Source organism: Struthio camelus, chromosome 2 (genome assembly GCF_040807025.1).
Source record: "Struthio camelus isolate bStrCam1 chromosome 2, bStrCam1.hap1, whole genome shotgun sequence".
Classification (NCBI taxonomy): domain Eukaryota; kingdom Metazoa; phylum Chordata; class Aves; order Struthioniformes; family Struthionidae; genus Struthio; species Struthio camelus.
Window position 1 is genome coordinate 113,449,649 of NC_090943.1, and position 27,510 is coordinate 113,477,158.

A 27,510-nucleotide genomic window follows, 5' to 3' on the forward strand; every position below is an offset into this window, starting at 1 on the left:
TAGCTTTTGTTCCTATTATTTCTACTTTTACTTTTTAATGTTTCTGAGAATCTTAACTCAGTTCAGGACACAGGAAACCTTTGCATTCATCCCTTAAGATAACAATGGAAGCAGCAAGGCAACAGATTCATACAATTTCTAAATATGGAATTTCATAATGGTCAGATTACTAAACACACTCAGATTTCTAAGAAGTGCAGCACACTCAGGAAGTGAAGATCCTCATGATTTTTACCCAGGGAATAAAATCCAAAGAGGAAGAACTGATCAGGCTATCACCAAGTGGAGGTTGGGGAGAGGGAGGGGAAGAAGAAGAAAGCATCTTCCATTTGCTGCTGGAGATACTGGTCCCCAACCCCTAGTTGTGTAATCCCAGTATGTCTGACACACACCTCGCCAGTAGGCAAGTCTGTCAACTGTCCAAAACTGTTCAACATCTACAGTGCAACAGGCAGAAACAGTTCCAAGATAGCAGTTGCACATGCAGAGATTAGACTCAACAGGACTAGTAGGCCCTTTCTTCACTAAGGTAACAGGATCTTGAAAAGGAAAATGCATGTAGACCTAAGAAACAACCAGTGAGAATATCTTTCTTAGAGTTAAGACTTTACTTTGCCTTCATGCTACGCTATCTTAAGCGGGACCTGTACCAGATTTGGACGTCTCTTCCCCTATGTCAGGGCTGCAAATACAAGAGCAGTCTGACTATATAAAAGTGACAAGTTCAAATTACAAAGTAGGACTCTATCAGTCCTCCGAAGAAGTCGTCCCAGCACTGGACCCCTCAAATTTGATTGTTGAGGGGTTGCAGGGGGTGCAAATCAACCTCAGCACTGCTCATTCTCTTGATGAGCTATAGTACATACGACATTGAAAGGTATATTGGCATACAAGCTGGACAAGGAAAGGCCACTAATCCTTGGTATAAATCTCTATTTCTATGAGAAACATAAAACTTCATTATTAGGACTATAAAAAATGCACTTTGGAAGTACTTATGGAAAAAACAGCTTCTCGAGATGAAGAATATGAAGTTGCAAGTAAGGGAGTGACATCACTTTATGGAATAGTTCAAACATTATCCTAACAGTTTTAATTGACTATATAAAAATGCAGAGAAGACCTAGCTAAATAGCCAGAGAGGCAATTTTCAGCATAGTCAGCTCTTTCGCTCACACAGCAAGTCAATTTTCATCATTAACATAACCGTAAAGCCCTTAAAAAAAAAAAAAAAAAAAAACCTCAAAGGCTTTAAATGAAAACAGATGCAGTTCAGTTTGGCATTATCTGAAAGTTATCTTTACAGTCACGTTACCTGTCTGATTCCGAATGACATTGGAGAGACTGCTGAAAATCATCCTGATCAAAAGCAGAACATCCAACCACAGAAAGGATAACCTTACGCATATTTCCATAGAAAAGATGGATGTCATTTGCCCTCCTGGGGATATTGTATACTGAAAATAATAGAGCAATTCTAGTAAAAACAAATCAACAATACCCTGAAATCACACACAGATTTGAGTTATAATCCTACTTAATCATCAGTTGGCTAAGATTCTGTAGCTTGTTCCAAAAGCTACTTACTACAGGTTCAATTATCAGGCATAACAAATCAACATTAACATTAAATGTACCATAAGAACCTAAACATACAGCAATTAGAATATTCTAACAGCATTGTGACAGAAATTACTTTTAAAGACAAAAGATTAAAACTTCAATATTTAGTTCAATAATCCTGTAACTGCATAAAAGGCTAGAAGTGTCAGAACGTAAATTTAAAAAAAAATATTGAGCTAAAACGTTAGCTCAAAAATGTTTCAATTAACCAAGTCAAAGAAGTTCTCTACTTTGCTTTAAGCCATTTCATCTTGAATTGGCAGAATGAAGAAACAAGCACTTCTCTCACAGCATACGTTCGATTCAACTGTTATTGCCTTTGCTGCACTGTAGATAGCAGGGACAATTATTAATATTTGTGTATAGCTGCTACACTTCAGCTGAGGGTAAGAGAGAATACCACCTAACTGTAGGAGCATTTACACGCATCCTGGAACTTGTTAACAAAACTGGGAGTCTTACAAAAGGATTTCTAGCAGAACGTGTGTTTTGGAAGCAACTAGATAGAGTTCGTATCTGCCACATTTAATAGAGTCCAGCATAGACACATATTCATCCTGTAGGGCAGCCATTATTTCTACTGTGTCAATTTCTGGTCTCCTTTCCCCCACCCCCTTCCTTGAATTCCATTCCTTTCAGGAAATCCCAATTTTAAAACACCTCATTAGGATGTAAAAGTGAAATGTTCTATCTCATTTTTATTAACTAAAAGTATCAAAATGTCCAGTTTATGATGGCATTTAAAATTACTTCAATGGTAAGGCCATAGCGCACACATTTCAGATTCTATAACTCAGATGAATTATATTCTACCCAAAGTAATTAAGTATGCCATCTGATACCTAGAAATGAGTTATTCTTAAGACAATCTCGCAAAGGGCACTTGATCAAAATTCTTTCCCTAGTCTTTTTTAAAAATAGGCATATGCAGATGAGTTGCTAATTTTCATTGCAAACTAGATTCATTTTGGCAACACAGGAAGTATGCAATTCACAAAACATTCTAGATGGCTTTAAAATAAAATATTTAGAAGAAAGAATTGCTACATGTTAAATAACAACCACCACTGTATCTATTCAATTAGCAATTTATGCATACCTTAGCGACTAGAAGTATACTATGTGAGTAAGAGCAATTTGATTACTACGGCAAAGCAACTAAATGTGAGGGAGCTGAATCAGTAGCCTGACAGATGCAAGGCTGCTGCAGCTCCATACCACGCGTCCGACCACTAGCAAGGCTGAGCACGCGTTCCCAGTAGGTACGCACACAAATATACATATGCAACATGTGATTATATATACGCACAGCCAACCACAGGTATCAACACAGACAGAAACTCAGCACTTACACATACACAAAACAGCACTAGCCTGCCTCATCCTGTTCCCCTGCCTGGCTCATCAGGATGAAGGTCTGTTAGTGGGCCATACATACCCACATACACAGTGTGGATCCTTCTAGTAGCTGTGCTTAGACACTCAGCCTGTTCAGTAGCTGGCGCAAACAAACGCACACAAACCCAGACACACACACAGATAGGTCCCTTAGGGGACCCCAAGATCCCATGATATCTCCTCTTCTTGGTTTTCAAACACAGAATATATTACCCACGTACAAGATTAACTCTGCAACTTTCAGTAAAATTGTATCTCAAGTCTGTTTCTCAAGTATTAACGATAGGGTAAAAACTCTCAGAATAAACTGAACGTTTCTAGTGCCATAACATTCATAGACCAGGCCATCTGCTCTAATCAGAGAAAAGCACAGTAAGTCTAAATGGACAGGTATGCAATTAAAGAAAGCAAGTTTTGTCCAAATTAGAAGTTTTGCTTCTGCATGTAACAAAAAGAAATCGTGGAAAAGTAACTAGGGTTCAAGCCTAAAGCACATTTTTTTCCCCTAAAAATCAGTACTACGTATTTCCTTTAATGAGTCAGAGGCTCACCTTCTGTCACTAGCTGCTCCCCTTGAAATTCTTCATCAAATACGATGTTTCTCAACAGGCTATTTTCTGGGAGTATGTGTTTTGCTACCTGAGGGTTATACATCATGGCTCTATAAAGAGAGATTTAAAAAAAAAAAAAAAATCAGACTAACTTACACATATTATTGGAAACACCAATCTGTAAAGGATTCCCAGGGTAAGAATTCATCATCATTTTAACTTTTATCATTTCTGGAATACACTAAGCTCACATTTGTGAACACGCTTTTAAGTTTGAAGCCTTCTTACAAGCTTAATTAAAAATAAATAAAAACCACACGCAACAAACTTGCTCTACTGCTGCACAGTACAACGTACCAAAATCACGGTTATTAGAAGCCTATCTTTCCCAGTTACACACTTATTCTCTACCATCAGCCACATCTTGTTAAATTTTTCGTAAGCGCTTCACATGTCCGAGTCATTTTTAAATCATCACAGAAAAGAGAAGAACGCCATTTTGATCCTGAGGAAAAGCCTCTTGGGGAGAAAAATTGACTAGTCAATGGCAGAGTGGTAGTATGCGCCAGCAAACGGCTGGGACATAGGGCTGAGGAACATGACTGCCAGTGGAACAGAAAATACTGAGAGGCATGGGGATATAAATAGTCGAGGGAGAGAACAGGAAACTGCAGGTCAGTAATGGAGAGCCTGGCACTCAAACTTTGGAAGGGAGCAGAGCCTTGGGGGCAGTGAAGAAAAGGTGCTTAGGCAGCACCCAACTGCCTCAGCGCTACTGTGACACCCTTGCCCCAAGTCTCAATACACTCACCAGGCTGCTGACTGGGTATATTTTTAGAGCAAAGAGCTGGAGCCAGAAGTTGGCAGACTGGGCAGATTTTTCATTTCACAGTCATGCCCTAGCATCCCAAACCACGGCCTCATTGTACCATACGCTTACAGAACGGGGCTTGACTGCCTTACTATAGTCCCTCATCTCAGGAAATAAGCATCCCTTTTTTTGGGATTCATCAAGGGACACTTCAGAAAAGCTCCCACCAGGAAACAAGCAACTAGACCACCACATGTTCACGAACCTCAGCGCCATACCTGCTGACTAATAAAACCAGCAACTATTTCATCCATATACCAATGCCCACAAGCCAAATACAAAGTTCCAAGCACTACCTACACAGGTGTATCAAGCTTCTCAGTTGGTCTTCTGTTGCTCAGTAAAGAAAATCTTTTACCTTAGTATTCTGCCCTTTAAGAAGGCTTCAGGGATAGTGAGCACTACCTCAGAAAAAGAGCTTATATACAAATCGGTAATAAACATCTGAAAAGTCTCAGGCCAGTTTGCTATCAGACAAACACAGTTATTTCATTAGCTTTTTAATTCAAAGTCATACATTTAAATTCAGCTACATTTAATATTTGGTGTGGGTAAAAACAAATATGATTGCTTTCATAAAGTTTCTGGCAATCACATCTGAGAGCAATAGCAAAAGATTGTCATCCACTGAAGAAAATTTCATGCTGAATCATGATCATCAGCACGCTAGTACTACGCTCCTCCTTAACGTTTTGCATCATCATTGTACACCATAAGTAGCAGAAGTCAAGAGTGCCACTTATGTCATTAGAAGCAGGCTACCCCACTCAATTTTTGAGCATTTGTGTTATACAAATTGAAATATAAATATTACCATGCTCCTTTAAGCATGGAAAGATATATCCTAGAGATTTCATTTGTGTCTGTTATGACTGCATATAGATGTTATTTCTCTTGCAAATACACAGCCACTCACACTCCATCTTCCTCAAAAACTCTTTTCCAAAACAGAAGTGCAAAAAAATCCACTCACCTACCTCCCCACCCACACAACCACATGCACAACTTCTGAGAACGTATACAACACACAATCCCGTCTAACAAGGATCGTAGCAGCAGTACGTAAAACACTGCCAAACACAGGACTTACTGGAACACTCCATATCATCAAGGTCTTTTGTTTTGTTCTTGCCGCTTTTATAAGCGTGTTAAAACCTATACTGGTGGTAGAGGTGGTAGCATTACACCTTTAGTTTTAACATTCTATTAAACATGTCTACTTCATAATAGCCAAGTCCATCTTACCTACGATATTGCTGTCTGGAAATTTCATCTCCACAAAAAAAACATATTATTGATAACAAGGATGCGCTTGTTTTATGTAAGTTTTTTTCCTTTTCCATGGGATTCCATGTTACAGTAATCACCTGATAAAAGACATAGTCAACATACTCGGGGAAAAAAAATTCTTGCAGGTGGTACTCATGTTTGGAAAATTACTGCAATACCAGTGAAATACAGAATGTTAAACAAGTTAAGTGAGACTTCAATCAGAAGCTTGTCATATGCATATTCACTGAACAAACATATCTATTTTAAATTAATAGAACTTGTCCACAATTAGGTATTATAGCTACCTCATGTGTTCCTTCTTTTAGCACAAACTTCTCTGGAGACACTGTCACTACGTGAGGACCCATAATCGTTTTTGTCTCAAGGTCTGCAAAGCACAATGCTTTAACATAGGCAGCACGAGAACCTGTGTTTCTTATGCGGAAAGAAACCTTCCTTAATTTTGCAGGCCATAATCCATCCAGTGCTATCATGTAACTGTCCGACAGTTTTTTAACATTTTCTAAAATGATATTGCTGGTTCCTCCATATCCAGACAGAGGTATCTGGAAAAAAAAGCAGTATACCTCAGATGAAAAATACGTTTTACTAAATTTCTGTAAAAGATAATATTAGGGTTAAACTACACTGAGTTACAGCGTGACAAAATACTTGAAATATGAACTGAAATGACTTTGCAAGAAAGAAAATAAGCCTAAATTTATTCAGTTTCAAGTTTTGCTGAAAATTAGTTTAAGGTTTTTCTATAAAACCAGGCAAGTTCAGTTTTTTTTGACAGTTCTAGAGTTAAAATCTTGGGCAACTTTTAACATAGTACTTAATATCTTTCTTATTTCTTTCATAAGAGTGGAAAAGTGCAAAGCAAGCTATGGAACGTTTAGATAGTAAAATTTACTGCTCATATCATATTTAGCAAGTATACAGATATACACACTGAATATCTTGAAAAGTTTAAATTTTTAAGTAGAGACAGCTACTCAGTGCTAGGCTTCTCAAAAAAAAAACTACAAGAAATGCAGTATGTTTCAGATTATTAGAAATTAGGTTGAGACTCTTACAGTAAACTTAATTCCTGGCTGTGATCGAATCCCCAGCTGTTTGATTTCCAGCTTTGCACACATGCAAGTTATACGAGTGGGTGCAAACATCAAGTATATATTAGTATCTTCTTTGGGGCGGATTTTGAGTTCCCAATTACTAGTTAAGCGTTCCTCTGATCCAAATATACTTTGCAGCTATTTAAAAAAAAAAAAAAAAAGAGCAGGTACCAAAAGTGAGCAAGTATAATAAGAAAACATACAGTAATAAGACTTCCTTCATTAGTAACCCAAAATTAACTTTATCATCAGGCTCTGCATTAATTAAGTTGGCAACAGGAGATATCTGAGTCTGCAATGAAAGTAAACAGCAGAAGAGTGGAGAAACATGGCTTTTCCATCGGAGTATTAAGTCTTTAGAGTTTTCACTCGTCAGATTCCTGCTCCATTTTGTAGCCTTATTTTCTCTAAAGCAGTCAGGACCAATATAGATGATTGCAGAGGGATGAACACAAAAATTTTCTGGCACCTAGCACTACCAGTTGACTTTCTGGCCACAACAGGAACAGTAAGCAAGAATCTAAACAATTCTGTTCAGGTCAGAAACAGCCTTTACTAATGAACAATGAAATGTGAGTCATATTGGTTAAGGATCTCTCAGATTGTTAAACTCCAGATGATCTTCCAGAATAAGCCAAAGAAATCCAGCCACCCTTCAAAGGGAAGAGTACAGATGAACCAGTTAACAATTAGAAGTCAAATTTTCTGATTAACCCAGGAAAACCATCTCTGAAGTATTTCCAGAATGAAAATCGGGCCTCATGTCCAAAATGCTGTACAATGATCACGTTATCTCATGTATCATTACACGTAGTTAGCAAAATTCTCTTCTGTGAGAAGTCTGAAATAGAAAATCTATATGGCACTCAAAACATGTGCTACATCTTTCCAAGCACTGTTACAAGTCCATCAATAGTATTTCAGAGCGTGTCTGATTCTCTGATTACAGATGTCTTTCCAAGATAAAGATGAGGAAGGCATCCCCATCCTGGTGCCAAGATCTAACAGACCACAGGCAGAAAAGAGTAAATCAACTGTGATCCCAACCAGCTTCAGAGTCAAACAGGCAACAATACAGAACCCCAGGGTGAACCAAAACAATTGTTGAAAAGACAGTCAAAAAATTAAGGTTTCCCCACCTCACCTCTTAATGTATCCTTACTGCATGAAAGTATCTTTGAAACGCTATTCCAAGTAGAAAACTACTCTCAGTTTTGTCTGTTCCACTGAATTAACAAAACTAGACATTTAAGCCTTAACCTCACCGTACTCTTCTGGACTGAAGATAGATCGATGAATTGCTATTCCAAAATAGCAAATCTGAAATTTGCTTTCCATGATGAAATTCAATTGCAGACTTCCTCTGCAATTTGATTTCCAATCTAATGCAGCTATTGCTGAGCAAATCCTACTACAAGCATTAAACAAATGTTGACAGTTTTATTATAAACATATTATCTTAATAGCTTTGTCATAAACGTGAAACAGAAATTTTCATTAGTTACCTGAAAGCAGTCCTGATCCTGGCCCCTAATCAGTAGTCTCAAATGCTGAGTCACAGATAGAGAGTTATTTCTTAAAGTTAGCTTCTGCTGACTGAAAAATATGAAGTTCAATTATATTGTGCAGAAAACTTAAATGTATGTATTTATTCATGGAATCAATGGAAATGGGATAGTCAATTTTACAGTCGTTTTTATAAAAACAACACTTCCTGTTACAGCACAGTATGTTAGCTCAAAAGCTATTTCTGTATTCTCAAAATTACACATCACAGCATTATATAACATTACATCAGTCCTCATACAGGAAAAAAAGTTTTTCTGAAGTTCAAGTATTGTACTTAGTAGCTTAAGCTCTTGAAGCAAGCAGCAGTTTGTCAGTACAAAAAATTCCTTCAAAAAAAGAAAAATATTTAAAGATCTTTTAAAGATGTAGTTATGATTAAATATTCAGGACCATTCACTTATGCAAAATTAAAGTCCTTCAACCATCAGAAAGGTGAGAGTAAATAGAGATGGAGAAGTGCTTTGATTTAAGTGCATTATTGGTCATACAGAAATGGCTTACACTTCAGTGAACGTAGTATTTACTCAAATCATTTCAAGAACATAACACTGAAGTTCTATCCCTGAAACCCTCAGTCTTTTTTAATTACTATTTTTAAATATCAGTAGACTAGAATAACTTTGAAGTGAAACCTTTCTCTCTGATCCTACATATGGGAAGTAAGTTTGACCCAGCTTCATCGGCACTTCTGTCATTTTAGTGAGTCAAAAGCCAATCGCAACAGGGTCTAACAGCTCCTAAGATGGATATAAAGGAAGAGGAAGGGTCATACAACTAGATGCAAGGATAGGAAGAAGAAGAGAGGGCAAAGCCTCCCCCCAATTTTCAGTAGCAGAGACTTTGTATTCTGTTGGAACAGAAATTTCAAAAATAATTTCAGCTTCCTAAAGCCAGTGGTAAATCCAAACGACTTTTCAAGATGAAAAGAAAATAAAAAGGTAGCAGCATAAAGGGAAGAGAAAGTTATCCCCAAATAGAGGCAAAGATACCATTTTAGAAATACGCTACTTCAACTAAACAAAAAAAAACAGGCACGTAGCTACCAGAAAGAGTTGGCTACAAATATGGATCACAAAAGAATAACTGGGAACGTCATTAGATTGCTCAAAGAGTTCAGTACGAAAATGACAGTGGATTATTCCGGAAAGTAATACTTAAAAGTTCAGAAATCTGCAAAACTTGTAGCCTCAACATACAAAAACAGCAAAGTTCATCTAGACAATTGTGAACGCTTTTATTAAAGCTTGGAACACGGAAGATGGAGACTTGAAATTAACTAAAAATTCAGACAAAACTCTTCTCGTCTGAAGGGTAAGTAACCATAACTAAGGGTGTGACCGATTCTCCATCACTAGAAGTGTTAATATCAGAACACATTGAAATTCAGATTAATTAATTCAGGGAAGTTCAATAGCCTGTGCTATTCAGAAGGTCAAATTACATTACCAAACCAGACTCTTATAGACTTAACATAAGGGGAGATATTCACCACTAGGAAAAGACAGATGTCGAAAGCATCTATAGAATTCTGCCATCAACTTACTTGGAAAATATTTTTCACTACAGTTCTACTTACATAACAGTAATCTTATAAAATCAGATACTATTCTAACCATAAGTGAGAGTCATGAAGAATACAAAAAGCTTAAATAAAATCACAGTTCTTTTCCAAAAATTTCACGTACAAACAGTATTTGTAATACACTGTTTCTCTCACTGAGTGCACAAAACTGCTTAGCTTATCACCTGTGGATTATTAACATGAACAGAGACAATACAGAAGTTATACTGTAAGTGCATTATAAATACTTAACATCATATTCTGTATGAATGGCTGCCCTACTTATACTTACACTGATCTTCCAAGCATTACTCCTCCCCAGGAAATGAACTGCTTGTTGGAGAGAATGGGTGGGATGTCTGTGCAGCCAGCAGCAGTGGACACAGGTCTGTTTTCCATGCTCTCCACCTCACCCTTCAGCACCACTTCATACTGAGGCCCAGATGGCAGCACAAGGATTTTCAAAATACTTTAAAAAAACAAACAAAAAAACCCCACCACCACAGAATAAGATCAGCTGATGAATTTTAAAAAATGAAAAAATATTATAGACAAGCCTTTTTATACTATCTTCTCATTTAAGGGGAAAAATACATACACTTTTTTCTTAATTTTATAATAAAGACCAGCTTTATGCATGGCAAAATTTAAATCCTTTAGGCTGCAGGCATATATGTCACATGCACCTCAAGCTGTATTTTAAAGCATTTCATCTGGAAACGATTCAGATAAGTATTTCAGAGACTACAGCTAGGCAAGTTATTTTTTTGCCCATGTTAACTTGTGATTGCTTTGACAGACTAATTTTGGAGAGAGATATGAAATCTGAGTGTCTCTACGTACATTAAAGAAATATCTTTTGCAATACCTATGAAACTTTAAAAGTTTTTACTAAGTATGAGATATCCAAGAGCTTCAAAGTTAAACTCTGAGTCCTGTTCACAAAGGAAATGTTATAATACACAAACCCAAGATTGTTTTCACGTTGTTTTATGGGATCACTGCAGTAAAGAATACTGGGTCCACAGACAGGGAAGCAGCTACCCCAGGCTCTTGAAGATACAGCCTCTACCCTACAGGACCCAAGAACAGCAGAGAAGATGGACTATTGCCTTCTTCAAAAAGAAGAAAGAAACAGAGATGAATGAGAGCATCAGGAGTGTAGATTCTAGTAAGGAATTAGAAAGAAATGGACTAACACTGAATAGAAAAGTCGGATCTGACTGTCCAAAGAAACTGGGAGAAGAAACTAGAGAAATAATCAGAAAAGAAACCAAAAAAAAAAAGTGCTGGCTGAGTAAGGGGGACATGAGCCAGCAAAGAAATAAAACAAAATGCTAGAGCATACAGGGAAGAAAAAGGAAATTGGAATCATCCAGAGATGCAGGGAACAAGAGGAAAAAAAAAAAAATCTCAGAAAAACAAAATAGACACACACACACAAAAAAAAAGCCATAGGTCAGGAAGAAAATCAAGCTTATAAGAAATAGGCAGAAGTACTCACTATATTACAGGCCCACTTAGAGCCAAGAACGAAACTCAAGAACTTCCCGTTTAGCTGTCATTGAATTTCTGTGAAGCCTACTGACAGAGACCTGCGTTCATATTGCCTACTGACAGAATACTTGACACTGCTTTACTTTCAGTCATTTCGCAAGCATTTGCAAGGGGATTGCAAAGGTTCCAACTCTACTGAGTACCTTTAGGCTGTAAAGTAAAGAAGTTATGCATAAGGCCACATGATAACCACTTTGCGCTTATCCGTTAAGTTCTGTGCTAATGAAAGTATGATCCTATCATCTACAAAATCACTGGGTAGGCCCAAGTAAGCTGGATAGCGCAGCTGAACGTATTTTGGCCAGATTCCTTTATCCATTCATTCAGCATTTATCCATATCCATTCATTACAGCAGAATTTGGAAGATACGTAATGAAAAACTGCTCTGGAGAATCAGAATCTGACCATACCATTGCCAAAAAATTCTTACATGACATCAAACGGTCACTTGAACGAAATAAGTCCATTTAGGAGAGTACAAAGAGATTCATAGGTAATAACATACAAGTGTTTGAATGCTTGTAGTTGCAAATGGAACACGCATGTTAGTCTTATGCAGGATCTAGGTTTGAAGAGTCACTCAATTTTGGCAGCCAGAATTTATGAATACTTTTGATCCTGATCTGTGCTTGAGTTTATCAGCTGTAAAATAGAAAAAGCATATCCTTCACCTTAGCGGGTAGAAGAGGAGGAAATTAAATGAAGGGGCTGCTGAGGATAAATATTTTAAAGCATTCTGGTACTTTAGAGGTAAGTATCTTATAGGGGGCTTCATGAGAACTGCTCCATTTATTTAAACTAAACAAGTCACAAAGCACCTGCTAACCTATGATGGAAAATGAGCTACTCATTAAGCAAAGTACAGTAAACGAGGCAAGGACTCTATAGAACAGGTGCACCCTGGCAAAATATCTGCTCTCTTGTGAATGAGGACACTTCCCAAAACAACTGATGTCAAAGCTTACCCTGTGGATAAAACTTCACATTTGTTCATGACCTTCAGGTTGAAAATAAATCTGTTCAAAAAAGATACCATGTAATCAGTTATGTTACCTTTCTGCAGTCTTTAAGTTTTTTGGAAAAAACAGGACAGCCACTTCTTGCTCTTCTCCAGGAAGAAGAAAAAGGTCCCCAGGTTCAACAGAAAAGCAGCTGTCCTGATTTGATGTCTGTAAAAAAGGGGGAGGGGGGATAAGAGAGAGACGGGGGGGGGGGGGGGGGGGCACGTTATTTCTTTTAAGGAAGTAAACACATCTGCAAAGAGAAATATTATTTGACTATGCCTATAGTGTACATCCACTTCAGCCAATTTAAATATACACGGCATCATCAGAACTTTCACATATTCCTGCACAAGATAAATTCTTCCAAGGTTGGATGGTATAGCACAGAAACCTCTAACAGAAACATCTTAAAACATCAACTCTACATATGATGCTGAAAGAGCCTCAAAGAGATTGAGAGAACCGAATAGTACAGCACGACAATGGCATACCAGCAGCAATATCTCAACATGCGATATCAACTACTCTTAACACTAGTACCCCTAGCATCACACTACTAGTACCCCACAGCATCACACTTGTCTTGCATCCTATTCCCATGACCTCTGCCCCAAAATGCAAAAAGAAAACCCTGAGATAAGGCGACTTCCCTGTCATTCCTACCCAAACACTGATGATCATCGGGAACGATGAGTACCAATGGTTATCTGTGATAATTACTCATAACTCTCTGAGGTAAAATGAGAAGAGTAATACCTGGACGAAGCAGGCCCCAAGTTGGAAGTAAACTTCTGGGAACATCGCTGACTATTTCCAGCCCCTCAAATCACAATTTAATAGTACCACAATACCAGGAAAAAAAAAAGTTTAATGAGATCATAAAATAATCAAATTGGATAGCTCCTTACTAGCAAAGCCAAACGGAGAAGTTTCTTCCTTTAAATCCTACTCAGAATTTTTCTATTCTAGAACTAGACTTCTCTGATACAAGATGGAGAGGACTTTATGCAACTACTCCAAAGTAATACGTCTTTGTGTAAAATCAATTTCCAAGTTCAAAATTATCAGTCTGAATAGATAGGCTATGAACCTCAACAGTGAGAGAACAAGACGATGAAAGAGAGATGTTACTAGCTTGTACGGAAGTGCTGCTCGAAGACAGTAAAGACCATTAGCTCATGACCTTTGATGAGCTTGCAGACAAGCAGCCCTTCAGCAGGCCCCCACACCCAAGCTGCCCTTTGGCAGGCAGGATTCACTGGAAAGATTAAAAAAAATTTACCTATCAGTTGCTACTACTGCATTTAAAATGTGGCAGGTTACAACGGTCCCTATAACAATTACCAAAACCTTCAGGTACAGTTAAAAACATGTTGTTCACATATGTTCAGAAGCCGATACTTTCTGAAAAATTTCTACAATGATTCTACAGTATTTTAAGTTATCCACAAAAATATTTCTGCAATGTAATTATGGTTTGGAAAAATCACCAATTCCACACGCTTTAGCTCTGATTCTCCATTTAATGTCTCAAATGACAGGCTCCCAGCCCTCAATTTTATTTATTTTTTCAAATGTAAAAGGGGCCCTGATTGCTCTTTCTGTTGACTTCAAATTGCTAGCTTGAAGTCTAGTTATGTTTCAGTTTGGGACCATATATTCCATGGATTCTCAGGAAGATTGAAGAGTCAGGTAAAGAAAACATATACACCTGAAAAGCACTAAGCATCATACATGACTTGGCGAGGTGTCCAGTGAAAACTAATGCAGTTTTGTTAGAAATCAGAAATGTTTCCTCATACGAATATAACTCTGCTCTAAATGGGCATTACTTCACAAGCTAACTAACGTTTGTGTAGCACAGGATTTTTCCTAAATGTAACAGAAGCTTAGCAACAAAACACTCACCTACTGTTTTCAATTCTGCAAGCTGACCTCCTGGTTACCTTTCACCCTCTTTATGGAAATTTTTAAGCCCCTTTGCCAAACCACACAGTTAAGCTAGCGTTACAAGGGTTAGCTCTAGTTTCAATATCATGTTTACGTTCCTCTTGAAATTATGGATTTTGTAAGAAGCCAACCTACCTTAACTTTTAAATATACACCAATGTTTCCAGCATTTTTCAATGGCAACTGCTGTTTGGATGACGAACCCATACTAGCAGACAGGCATATTGTCTGGAAAAAAAATGTTTTAATATAGGTGTATATAAACACACACACAAACACAAAGAAACAACACAAAAAGTAGTAGGCTATAAGAGTCGACGTATTCTTAAAATAGGCTTTCCTCATAAATCCATTCAAACCTGTAAGTCCTTTGGAGCATGTATCCTCGCCGTTCCAGCTCTTGCTCGAAGAGGAATACTTTTAATCACACTACTAGGTCCTGGACTATCCACTTCCACATCAACTCTTGCCAAGTATTCATCTGCTGGACCTAAGGTATCTAGGAGCAATTCCGTAAGTGACACAACTAAGCAAGTCCGCCAACAACAAAAGCCATTCCTATGGATTTGCATCTCACTTCAGTACTTCCCAACCTTTTCCTCAGGAGGTATACTAACAGAAGCTCTCCCTTACCCAGTCAACTTTAAAAAAAAAAAAAAAAAAAAATTGTCTCACATGATCTTACTCAGGATTTTTACCCTTCTGTCAAACATGGCTGAAATTGTCCCCAAAACACACAAATCAAAAAATATCTTAACATTCTGGCCAAGGACAAGGCTGATAAACTATATACTACTTCCCTTAGGAAATCAGAAACTCTCACAGACTTCTTCAGATCCCTCATCTATACTACAACCAACTCAGTGCTGGTTCAGGGTCTTTCTTGAAGTGATTATGTAATTTCCTCAGCAAAAGGAGTAAAGAAAATTCCACATATCTTACAGTAGATAACTGCTTTGTAGAGCTTGATATTTAAGTGTAAGTGTCCCTGTTAACATCTAAAAGATCAAGACTGACACATAGCACAGAAAAAGAGATAAGAAATTAATAACATAAAAGTATTCCTCCTCCTTCAGTTATTAAAACTGAATATGACATCTGAAATATTAGGACATACAAGCCAAAGCTGAAACATTTTGTTTCAAATTTGCAGCTTGATCCTGCAACTCCATAGCATGCATACATTTTTTAAAATTGTTTTTAGTTAAAAGGAGAATCAAATTGCCATACCTGAACAAGAAATTTGTTTCTTTGGTGCATGGAACAGAACCCAAACTGTTAAAGCCTCAGGATCCTGAGAGGGGAAAAAAAAAAAACAAAACAAAAACAAAGAAGAGTTGACTCATCTTAAGAGGGTGAGGGAATTACTGAAAAGAAAAAACACAACACTTACCGCAATTTAAAAAAAAAAAAAAAAATACTGCTCACATAGGTAGCTCCCCAGAAATTACCGTGAATTCAGATATCCAGAACGGTTATTTCACACAGTAAGTAACTGTAAGAATCGGGGATCTATGAACTACTCACTTGTCCATCATAGCTTGCATGTATCACATGATTTACAACTGATGGAGCTGCTATCTGAGAAACTGCGTCCGTTTGGAATAAGCATTCATTAGAAGGATTAACTGGCTCCTTGGAAAATGTGAAGCAACGCCAAGCTACTGCATTCTGCCAATGAAATACAGTTTTAAAAATATTAAATCTCCTACTGTCATTAACAATAACATGTTGATAAAGCTGAGAAATGCAAGGCAAGCTCCGTATGATCTGAGAAACCAAAGATTAGCCCATAGTTTGAACTGGCATGTCCCAGGCAAGGTTCAGCTGTCCCAGAAACATTCTTATAGGTACCATTATAGCTAAATCAGACTCCCCACTGGCCAAAATTTATTTTTCCTGACTAACCATACATTTCTTGGGAACGTTACATCTAATTTTAAGGATGTATTTCTTAATGAGAGTTACTATAACGTTTCTTAGTATTACAATTAAGTATTACAAAAAGTTAACTTTTGCATATAGGAAGTTTGCTGTACTTACTGCATTGATAATAAGCCTAATTGGCACAAAAGCATGGGTTTTGTTGACAAGTTTTAGTGGAAGAGCCTTCCAACTGCCAGAAGTCAAGTCACCAAAATCCAGGCAATCTGTTTTTCCCATTTCTACCTGGTTTTAAAGTAAAGCAACACTTAGAAAAAGGAAGGAAAGCCTCCAGAACACACTATAATAAGAAGGTAGCAGGAAACTAAAGACACTGTTCGCTTACTCCATAGTGTAATGCTATACCCACATACAATACACTCCTACTCCAGTTGAAAAGTAAGAAGAGAAGTTTCCTTTGATCCTGAATCAATTAAATCAAATTCAGTGCAATATTTATCCATCAAAACCCAGTATAGGGCCAAATTATTTTGGCTAATTTAAAGTTAAAAAAAAAAAAAAAATTAAACCACAATTACCACCAGCAAGTAAGAAACATCAATTGCAATATTTTTTCTATTTAAACTTTAGGAAAATAACTAAAGAGGAGCTAATTTTTGTTAGTATTAAAACACTTAAGCACTGTGATTGGCAGCTAAATACAGCCTTTGTTACTTTTCCCAGCCTCAAGAGTAGAAAACATGCAGACATATAGTATAGGATTTAATTTTAACGTGAAACAAATTTGAATGAACTACACCATGAAGAACATGGAGAATGATGGATTTTTGCCCAACTACTTATGAAAAATGCATTAAATATTAAATTCGAATTTATGAATGAATATGAAAAAAATCAGTATATCCATTCATACACATTTGACTATAATACCTTTCAAATTACTTTAAAATTTGTATTCAGCCAAAAAAGGTTAACAAATCAATTTAGACCTTCTCAGACTATCCCATGCTGTCTTGAGGCACATTTGGAAAGTAACATCGTGCACATTTCCGACTCATAATAACTCTAAGTTTAGGATTGTATTGAGCCAAATTTAATTCTCAGAGTTAGTATCACACCCTCTCCTACTTGGTTGTTCTCCATAAGACAGAAAACCAAGTATTTCATACTTCCAGTTATTTTTAATTTTGAACTAGTCTGAAATAAGAAAATACTCCCTTTGACCCTTAAATAAACTGAAAATAAGAACTAATCAAGACAAAAGCTACCTCATGCCAAAACAATATAGAAATCCCTACAACTGGAAATGAATGCTGTTATTTGTTACATTTTAATGCCTGGTGATAGCTAACATAGTCAATAATGAATCTTGATATAGCATCAAATGTTAAAGCTTTCATCCTATCATCTCATCTAATTCTTCTAACAATTAAAAAGTAGTACCTTTTAATTTATTATTTTCAGACATTTGCATAATAATTCTTCATGCCCAGCAAGGTACCCTTCCACAAATAAAACTTTTTAAATACTTTTGAGCTTTTCGTAAGTGCTCTCCTGTATACCTTCCCCACTCCAAGCATGAGGAAATTATTCCTCATGCTTGGTTCCTCTAACAAACAATCTTGCATTCTGATTTATTCTCAGCATCACTAAATTATTCATAAATTTCCAACAAAAGAACATAATTAACTACTTACTTCTATATTAGGATTTTCAGCAACTGCTGTCAGAACTACTCTACTTGCCAAAGCTTCTGCCTGAACTATTGTCTCAGCATCTGCAGAAACCGGCCAAGAAGAAATACTGAGAATACACTGAAAGATCCCCGAATGACAAGGTAAGAAAAGTATTTTCAAGTTATCAGTAGAATGGGGTCCTACGATGGTTTTGTTCTTGAACACGAGACACTGGTATTTCACAGGATCCATCTGAAAAGCAAACAGAAAATTCTCTTCAATTTCTCAGGCAAAAGGGCTGTAGCGCAGCTTATTCAAAACACCCATAGAGCACTTTTATCTTGTAACAGTTGCTCAGCACAGATTTTGTATATGCTTTTGCTCAGTATTAACTACTGTTTCTTCATATCTATGTCCCATTTCCATATCATTCAAATGTTGCATTTGGTTTTAAATGAAAAGATTTAAAACCATGAGTCAGCCTGAAAGTTGTTGCAGTTTCTATCTAGCATCTAGTGGTAGAGACTAATACTGGGATTATAGTATTTGTGATGTTTGAAAAGGAGCTTGCAGCTAAGATCCCAATTTCGATAAAGATCAACAGCAATCAATCTGACCTGGTGCTTCCCTATCAAAAATGGGGGGGGGGGCCGGGGGGAAGGCAGGGGAAGAGTAAGGGAAAGGTCATCAGTAAATCCTAGTGCAGATGCCTTTAAGCCTCTTGTTGAACGTATTCATAAACAATCTGCAAAGCAGAAGTGACTATTTGCAAGTGACACTAAGATATTCAGGTTTGAAGAGCTACATAAAAGCCTCATGATACCGAGTGACTAGGGAAATAAACATAACAGAAAGAAATCTTATGTGTACACACGCACACACAGGTGCACACACATACTATTGTGGATTAGTGGGGTGTGGTGTTTTTTTTTTTTTTTTTTAAAAAGGAATTATTCAGAGGAACTGAGAACAAAACCAGAAGCCATGTCCCTGGAAGGACACATGGTACATCTACTGCAGATAATATACAGTGTAGAGCAGAGTCCATAATTTTACAGCTTGACTTCTGATAAGGTTATAGCATTAGGCTTGCAACTTTATTAAAAGAAAGTCTTACCTTTTCCCCATTAACTGAAATACTGATTATCCCAATGCTGACCTGCAACCACCGTTCAGCTGGATTTAAAATGCTAAGAGTTGTCTGCGACGCAATTCCCACACAACAAGCATTAGGGAACTTCAACTCTTCTGGTACTTTTACATGCCCTTGGGAAGAAAGCCACGCTCCTTTTAGTTGCGAGCACTCAGCAGCAAGACATTAATTACAGAATACCCAGGCTATCATTAAGATGAGGTTACAAACCTGACAGATAGATGCTTACTTAAACCAAGGAAGACAAACTTCTGACTTCTACAGTTTTCATAAGAATGTTTTCTCCTGCCTAATACTTAGCATTTCAATAAACTGTTTTTAACTTGCATCTTACTTGCATTTCTACTGCTATGCACAAAAATACTTACGGAAATAGCACATTCCATGCAATCACTAACCCACAAAGTTTCAACTACTGAGTGATCAAGGCTTGATCAATGCTGGCCCACATCACAAAATGTGAGTATTAGTATTTTGATCAGTGTAAATGTCCTAAAAAGATTTTTTTTTTTTTAAAAACTAGAATCTAACCATTACCTAAGAGGTGTTTAGGAATTCTTTTGCTACAGAAAATAGCAAGTACTCTCTTAGATCTGATTTTTGCTGCAGAAATGCTACCACCAAAAGCCTATCAAATCAAATTCTGACTTCAAATATTTTACTTCCAGAAAGCCCTTACCTCTAAAATATTCAGAATAGTTCTTTCAGAGAAACTGCAACATTGTAGCAATAACTCAAAACACAAATGATGGTAAGTTTTCTCTGGCATGCAGAGATCAGTCTTAATTATTTCATCCATAAACCCACTCCAAGGGTACTCATGTCAAAATAAATGTTTGACTTCTTAGTTAGAAGGACAGGACATACACACAAAACTACAAGCAGTAAAGCTTTAGTTACTTGAACAGTAAATTTTAAAGTCATACGTTCTTATTTCCCTCCAAAACTGAAAATTTAGCATAACTATTAAGATAAAAATATGGACTAAAGACTAGCATCACTGGAAACTAATTTCATGGTCAAAGAATCAGATTTACCAGAAATCAAGTGTAGGCTGAACAGATATTCAGAGAAGTTCAAAAATCTCTACAAGAACCTGGCAATTATGTGCATTAAAAATATGCAGGGCAAGATGGTTTAAATTTTACTACTTCAAAATACAATCAATGACTTAGAACAATTGCTACAGAGAAAATAACCTATAAACTGATAGAGGGAAAAAAAGAAAAAAAAACCACAAGAACCTGCTCAACTGAAAGCCAGTAAGAAGATCATATTAATTTTAGACGATCAGAAAAAACACAGAATCCTTATCACCCGAAGTGAATCACTAACAAATGCAAGCCTTCTTTCCCCACTAGCTCGTCATTTCACCTCAAAGAATTAGCCAGAAAGCACAGAGAAAAACAACTGAAGGTATCATAGGTTAAAACAAAACAAAAACTCTTTAAAACGAAAAAATTGTATTGCTTTGGTTTAGAGGAAAGTCAAGATACAGAGAAACTAAAGAAAGTACCAAAGGCACTTGGTAGCTCTTCTTTCCCCTTTAGAAGCAGGAAAGGGCTTAAGCCCTCCACTCTCCTCCTGCTTTTTTTGGCTTAACTCGCTGATAACACCAACTTCAGCAAGAGCCAGAAATGCTTTCTACTTTCCAGCTAAAATCCAACTGAATTTCAGGAGTGTGACCCGTCTCATCCTCTCCCCAGGATGACCAGCAGCTAGAGTTTCTCTTCCTCACGATTATTAAAGACGAAGCTAGATCTTTTAAATAAAAACAGAAGAATGCTGAAATCTAGCCTCTTCACTAACACGTCTTTTGAGACTGTTAGGAGATAACTGAATTCAGAAAACATTACTAAATATGGAAAATTAGGAATAACATTTTTTAATATGTTAAGCTTTCATAAAGAATAGCTGCAGTTATATTTCAGTAGTGAATTTTTATTTACTATAATCTCACCATTTTCATTTTAGCCACTTTTCGTCACAGCTATATTTTAAATATACTTATAAAAAAAGTCTTACCAAAACCAGGTGACACTGATGACTCCCACTCATTTTTACCGACTCCAAAAGGTTGTCCAGTACATGATTTTATATTTAAGATATTCTTGTTCCAAGCAGAATGTGGATTACAAAGTGAAGCTGCACCCAAAGATCCAGGACCAATATTTGGACCTACAGGAATTCCTAACGTAGCTGGATTTTGAACATGTCCTGCTGCGATACCAGAGCCAGGAAGCCCTCCTGGAAGACCAAAACCTGCAGAGTTGCCACCATGAAACTGAGACAAAGCTGTGTTTCCAGCAGATGGCATGTTTCCCAGATGCTGTTGTGCAAATGGAGTTGTTGCAAGTGAACATCCCGTAAGCAATGTGGGAACGGAAGATGAACTTGTTTGACTCTCAGAAGCAGTGACATGGGATTTAAAGCTTGAAATAGGAACATACCGTTCACCAGATGAGTTCTGATTTAATGGAATATAATTGCTTAATCCAGGATACATTGGTAATGCGTTTAAGGACGATAATCCCGGTCTCTGTGCTTTGCTTGTATGATCCTGCCACAGTTCCAGTGTATCAACAGTAACGGACGGTGGCTGAAAGACACATAATTTACTTGGTAAAGCTGATTTAACATGGTCTAACTCTTCACAATTTGATATTACATTTGAAGGACTGCATGCAAGCTGATTTTCATTTGTTGGGAAACCTTCCTTGGACAATTTTTGGCCCAAAAGTAAACTTGAAAGTGAAGTATTAAGACTTACAAGTTCTTTTTCTTTCGATTTCTGATTGATATTAAATAGCGTTCCTTTTCCATTTCTTTGACACGAGTAGTCTTTTAGATTTTCATTTGTATGTTCCAGCGAAGGAGTTGGGCTGGCTTGAACTATTGTTGTGCTCAGTTCACTGGCATTTTCACTCTAAGTAAACAAACATAATATACCATATGACAAATTCTAGAAAAAACAAACACAGTACATAAAGCAAGACAGACTCTAATACTGATACTGCCATTCAATGTAAATGCCAAAGTTTGTCAAGTTTGGTCTGGAGTTCTGCTTTTGGAACATCTGTGGCTCTTCAGTCCAAAAAAGAAAAACCGTAACTTCAAGCTACTTGTTATTTAAAGTCCCATTCTAACCAATAATTAACACTAGAAGAATGCTCTGCTCTCCGAGATTACCAGCAACTAAAACAGCTTTCGCAGAGGCAACAACATTTTACTTTCTATGATTTTATGAAGTCATTCTGTGGGAAAGTAATCATACTATGAAAAAAATAAATGGGAGTAGTTTCCTAGACTCACTGACAGATTCATAGACTCTGTTAGTTTAAAAAAAAAAAAAAAAAAAAAAACCACCCTCAGACAGGATTCTTAGTAAGAGCTGAGGAACTAAAGAAGTAAATTACAGTAAAATGATAGCAGAGAGATTTGTTGAAAACAAGAATAGCTCCACTAAAGTCATCCCTGCCCATTTTTTCTTTAAGAATAGAAATATGAGCTCAAGGGTCCTGAGCCAAATCACTAATCAAAAAGGATTAGTCCGAGATGCATGAAAATGCACTGATCCAAACATTTTCTTTTTTTGTCCACTCACACAAAGAAATCATTCAAGCCCAGAGACCTTACATTTCAGCAAGCATGCATTGTGTAGGTGGAATGAACCCACTGTATCCACATTCTCAATTTCTCTCAAACTGACAATCTTGTTGGCAATCCTTACTGGTAAATAAAATCAGGAGAAAAAAAATTATGAGTCATGAATATGCATACACACAACATGTTTCAAGGAAATTCCTGTTGAGTTAGCTGTAAAGAACAGAAGTGATCACATCTCTCATGCACTGTGCATGGCTAGCAATAATATTAATGGTGCTAGTCAGTACAGATTATCTGGAGCAAGAAGGACCAGAGGGGAACCACCCTCTCATAACTGACATCACACTTAGAGTTCCATCCACTGCATTGTCAAGTCTAGGTAGCTCCTCTGCAGATTCAGAGATGAAAATATTTATTAGATATGCTACAGAGGTTAATTTTTTCTTGCAAAGCATATCCAGATAACTTATTGATTCCATTTTAGCAGTTTCAAAAAACAGTACTTGACAGTCGGATAGCAGAGGGAGCAGGCACCGGCTTAGAATAGCTGTACCTAAAGATGTCTGACATAGGAACAAAAAAGCGGTACAAAAAGGTGCAGAGCATTTGCAGTAAAAGGCAACTGCTCAACTCTAAGCAAGTAGGACTTGGCAGGCCAGGGAAGAAGGGTGAAAGAAGGAGAAAGGACAATACAGTGGCCACTGGATTGCTGCAGGAAGGTAAGCTGCAAGTTATAACACTTTAAAAGCACATTCAGCACCAGATCTGAGGTAAGATGGTTCCAGGGCAGAAAACAAAACAAAAACAGAACCCCCCCCCCGCCCCCCACACACACACACACACAAAAACACGCACACGTTATCAACCTGACCCTAGTGTTCAAGGGAGAAGGAAGCTCCACTGCTTAAACAGATCATGTTATAATAAGTATCCAGACCTGAAGATAACACCAACACAAATGTTCCTGTCATCTGTAAGAGGCCTCAGGCCAGGGGCATGGAAGTGGCTCTTAACAAGCATAGGCAAAATGAACATCTCTCTCTTAGCAAAAAATTATTAATCCAAAGGAATAAAGTAACCCAACCTGCTAGGTTTTATAAATGTTCTCATTAGTACAAAGACAGAATTTCATGAAAAAGCTGCTTGAGGATCTCCTCGTTGAAGCGTCCTGGGGAACAAAGACGATTCAAACAGTAACTTCTCTTCAAGACGAAGGGGCAAACCAGTACGCAGCCAGTCATGTACAAGCATCGAGATACACTCAGTTGTAGGAGGGGACAAGATTCTAGAACCACATACGTTTCAAACATGGAAAAGACCCAAGAGCTGATGCTGCACTAGCATGGACTAGAAACAAACATCCATTCAGATTTGCCCTTGGTTTTCTTCCTATGGGGCTAAAATCCCCCTGGAAATAAGGAGACAGAAAAGAACAGATATCCCCTGTGTTATCAAAGCCTCTAGACTTGGAAGAAAATGGCTTTAGCCCAGAATGTGTTCTTCCTTTTTCTTGATGGATTTCCCCCTTGAGCATGAGGGAAAGTTGCTACTGGTATTCCTAAGAGGAAGTGAAGGTGTCACTAAGCTTTCACTAGCGACCAGTGAAAGTATAGTTATGTATACACAGTTTTTATATACATATTTACACATACACACAGAGAGCATACAATTAGTATGCAGTTACTGTTAAAGATTTTCTTACCCAGCACATCTCTGGATTATGCATTATAGCTGTATTCTTAAGGGTACTGTCAGATGCAGAGACATACGTTAATCTGCTCATGCTAGGACTTGAGTACACTGACTGAGGAAGTAGACTCTCATTGCAGGATTTCTCACAATGCGATGTACAAATAAAGTCAGTCTCAGATCTGAAAAACAGATTGCGAATATCTTAATAATGGAACATATTTATACCTCTGACCAAAAGAAAAAAGCAGCTATACACTAGGTATACTATTTTAAATCAACCTACCGAGCTGCTTTTAGTGCTATCAGCAGAAATGAGTTTCTTAACTACCAATTAACCTCTACAAACTCTGGCCTTGCTGTACATACAACTCATTTTCATTGGATATAAATTCATAAGACAAAGCATGAGAGTTCTAAAACTGAACTCAGATACTAAGGTCATAGAAACAATACAACAGCTTATTAACAGAAAAGCAAATCAATACATTAATTAGATACCAAAATGAAATCATTTAACCTTCCAGGCATCGTGCATCAGTATTTCTTATTCACTGATCAGATTCTCTTCATTTCACATATCTGAAAACACGGAATCTTTTTTGTCAAAAGAAAAGAACAACATGAAAACATTTTAATTAAATCACTGATAACTTTAACCAGAAATCTTAGTGTCTGTATTCCACACTTGGAAAAACACACATCTGTAAATTTTAATTTCTGAGAAATACCAAAATGCCCCTTAATTCCAATATCATCTCCAACTTACCAAATGTAGTTGGACATCAAATAGCGAACTTAAAGGTCAAGGCAAACAAATCAGTATCTCTTCTTTTACAAGAGTATATATAGCCATTGGCTACTGGTCAAATATGTTAAAGGCTACATGATCACCTAGTTCAAGCTAAAAAGAAAACTACCAGAGTGGCAAATCTTATCATTTACACTTAAATAGCAATAATAACAATAACAAGAGTAATAATAAAGGCTCACTAAGTTCATTTTAAAAAGTTGCCCTTTTATTTGCTAAGAAATCCTTAAACCTTAAATGCAAGTTGCATTTTCAAAACATGAAGCATTTACCAGCAATATAAATATTCTGCCTATCCTCTTCACCACCACCGACTGTAAGAAATGTGGTACAAATCAGAGAACCAAACTGACCTAAATACTTGTAGGTTTTAAAATGGATCTTGTTCCCTGATCATCCTGACTGGCAAAACAAAGCAACAAAACATCTTCATCAGTACTGATATGTCAAGCTTTGTATCGTATAACAAGTGCACCATAACCACCAACCAAATAGGTTTTATTTGTATTTGTATTAGATGAATCACAGTGGAACAACAGTTAAACTAAATAGGTTATTTTACAGCTGTAGCATCAGAGAACGTTAGGTATCTGAATAACTAACAAGCTGGATATTTTGCATTCTTTCTTTTAGGTTATGAACTGGACAACCCCAGGCAGAAACAATCATATCCCCATCCAGCGTCTCAGTCTCATCTTGCCAGTGAGGAAGATAAAAAGTCAACAGCCGCTTAGGACCTGCTTGCTACAGACATAAAACAAATAGAAAGCTTAATCTAAGAATAAAGTCATAGTCCAATAACAACTTTCTATAAAATGAAGTCTTGGACAATATTTCAACTGAAATTTAATCACTCAAAAATCATCACAATGCATTAACAATTCTTATAAGCTGCACCAAGAAAATTACCCTGAAAACGTTGTTCCAGAAGTCTCGCTAGGAGAAGAGTGAATGAGTGGTGAAGTTGAAGGTCTGAAGCTATACTGCTCCTCCTCTACAGACTGCAAGTCACATTCAGGAAGAGTGGGTTTATGTTCTGGTAAATAAGCACAACTTAATTTTATTTAAGCACAGTGAACAAGTCTGTTTTCAGAAGAGCCTTTTCTACAATCGGTTACTTTAATACAGGTTTACTTACCATTACTATTTTGGGAAGTCATGGAGAGCTGCTCAAAAGTTACACGTTTCACATTCCCGCTGCAAGCGGTACCAGCATCTTTGCTTCTCTTTAGTGTTTTTTCACCTTGCTTGTTCTCATCATTGTTCAATTTCTGCATAGGACTTACTGACACATACGTACTAAATTGCTTGGCAGGATTTGGGTTGCTGAATGACACAGTGTTTCCTGTAGTTCTCTTCACCAAACCATTACATGGTTCAGGAAAGGCATCTGTTGCTTGATCTACTGTTGCTGCATCTTCCGTAGAACAACATCTAGTACTAAGATTGTTGGTTTGGTAGGCAAACTGACCTCTGTGTGCCACTTCCATTTTTGTTACTAATGGAGTTCCACATGCTTTTGCTTCATTTCCAGGAGATGGGTTTGGGGTATCAAGCATATCTGATACAAAATTAGTTTTCACTGACTGTGAACGTTTACCATTTATTAAATCAGATAATTTTTCTGAACATTTAGCACTATTTGCAGTTCTGTCTTCATCCTGGGGAACACTGGATGGACAAGATAAATCCTGAATGCCATCTTTTTCATTAAAATCATCCGCAAACTGCTTCTGTATTTCTTGTTGCTTGTTATGATTATTTAACAAATCTTCTGCAAAAGTTTCTTGATTTTTACTTTTATCCAGGAAAAAGCTATCATAAATAAGGTGCTGGACAGATGCTTCATGTTTCATAATACTCTCGTATTCATTTTCATGTCCAGTCCCATCTGTTTTTTTGAGGTATTTTTCCATATCAAATGCACTATTGTCCACATTGCTGGATGAAACACGATTAGCAGAGAGTTCTATATCTTTAGCAATTCCAGGAAGGAAACACTTATTTTTACTTTTATTTGAGAGCGCCATCATCATAGCAGCTAGCTGGGAAGGATCAGTACTGGCAGAAGCATTAGCAATAGCAGAGGCAATTGTGCTAATACTCAAGACAGAGTCCGAATGATCAGATGAACTATCTTCAAGCTTGCCTTTATGAATTCCATCCTGCAACAAACCAAAATGAGTTAAGATTAATGTGAGAGGTTTCTTGTTTGG

At 37.1% G+C, this 27,510-nt stretch overlaps 1 protein-coding gene across 6 annotated transcripts in view; it reads right to left on the reverse strand.

The window, feature by feature from the left end:
- Positions 1–27,510, reverse strand: part of CEP192 (centrosomal protein 192) — a 74,248-nt gene that overhangs the window by 22,471 nt on the left and 24,267 nt on the right. For 4 of the 6 annotated variants that reach the window (XM_068932114.1, XM_068932115.1, XM_068932113.1 and 1 more), the window contains exons 15-33: positions 26,433–27,459; positions 26,204–26,330; positions 24,497–24,665; positions 21,214–22,114; positions 19,153–19,301; positions 18,057–18,287; positions 16,519–16,644; positions 16,003–16,146; positions 15,706–15,769; positions 14,835–14,974; positions 14,611–14,703; positions 12,575–12,690; positions 10,256–10,432; positions 8,339–8,429; positions 6,795–6,971; positions 6,021–6,281; positions 5,689–5,810; positions 3,573–3,682; positions 1,316–1,457 (exon numbers count right to left, since the gene is read on the reverse strand). In XM_068932114.1, the coding sequence (XP_068788215.1) occupies positions 1,316–1,457; positions 3,573–3,682; positions 5,689–5,810; positions 6,021–6,281; positions 6,795–6,971; positions 8,339–8,429; positions 10,256–10,432; positions 12,575–12,690; positions 14,611–14,703; positions 14,835–14,974; positions 15,706–15,769; positions 16,003–16,146; positions 16,519–16,644; positions 18,057–18,287; positions 19,153–19,301; positions 21,214–22,114; positions 24,497–24,665; positions 26,204–26,330; positions 26,433–27,459 (4,367 nt within the window). The remainder of the gene's footprint in view (positions 1–1,315; positions 1,458–3,572; positions 3,683–5,688; positions 5,811–6,020; positions 6,282–6,794; positions 6,972–8,338; positions 8,430–10,255; positions 10,433–12,574; positions 12,691–14,610; positions 14,704–14,834; positions 14,975–15,705; positions 15,770–16,002; positions 16,147–16,518; positions 16,645–18,056; positions 18,288–19,152; positions 19,302–21,213; positions 22,115–24,496; positions 24,666–26,203; positions 26,331–26,432; positions 27,460–27,510) is intronic. The other 2 variants (XM_068932117.1, XM_068932116.1) reach the window with 1 other exon arrangement.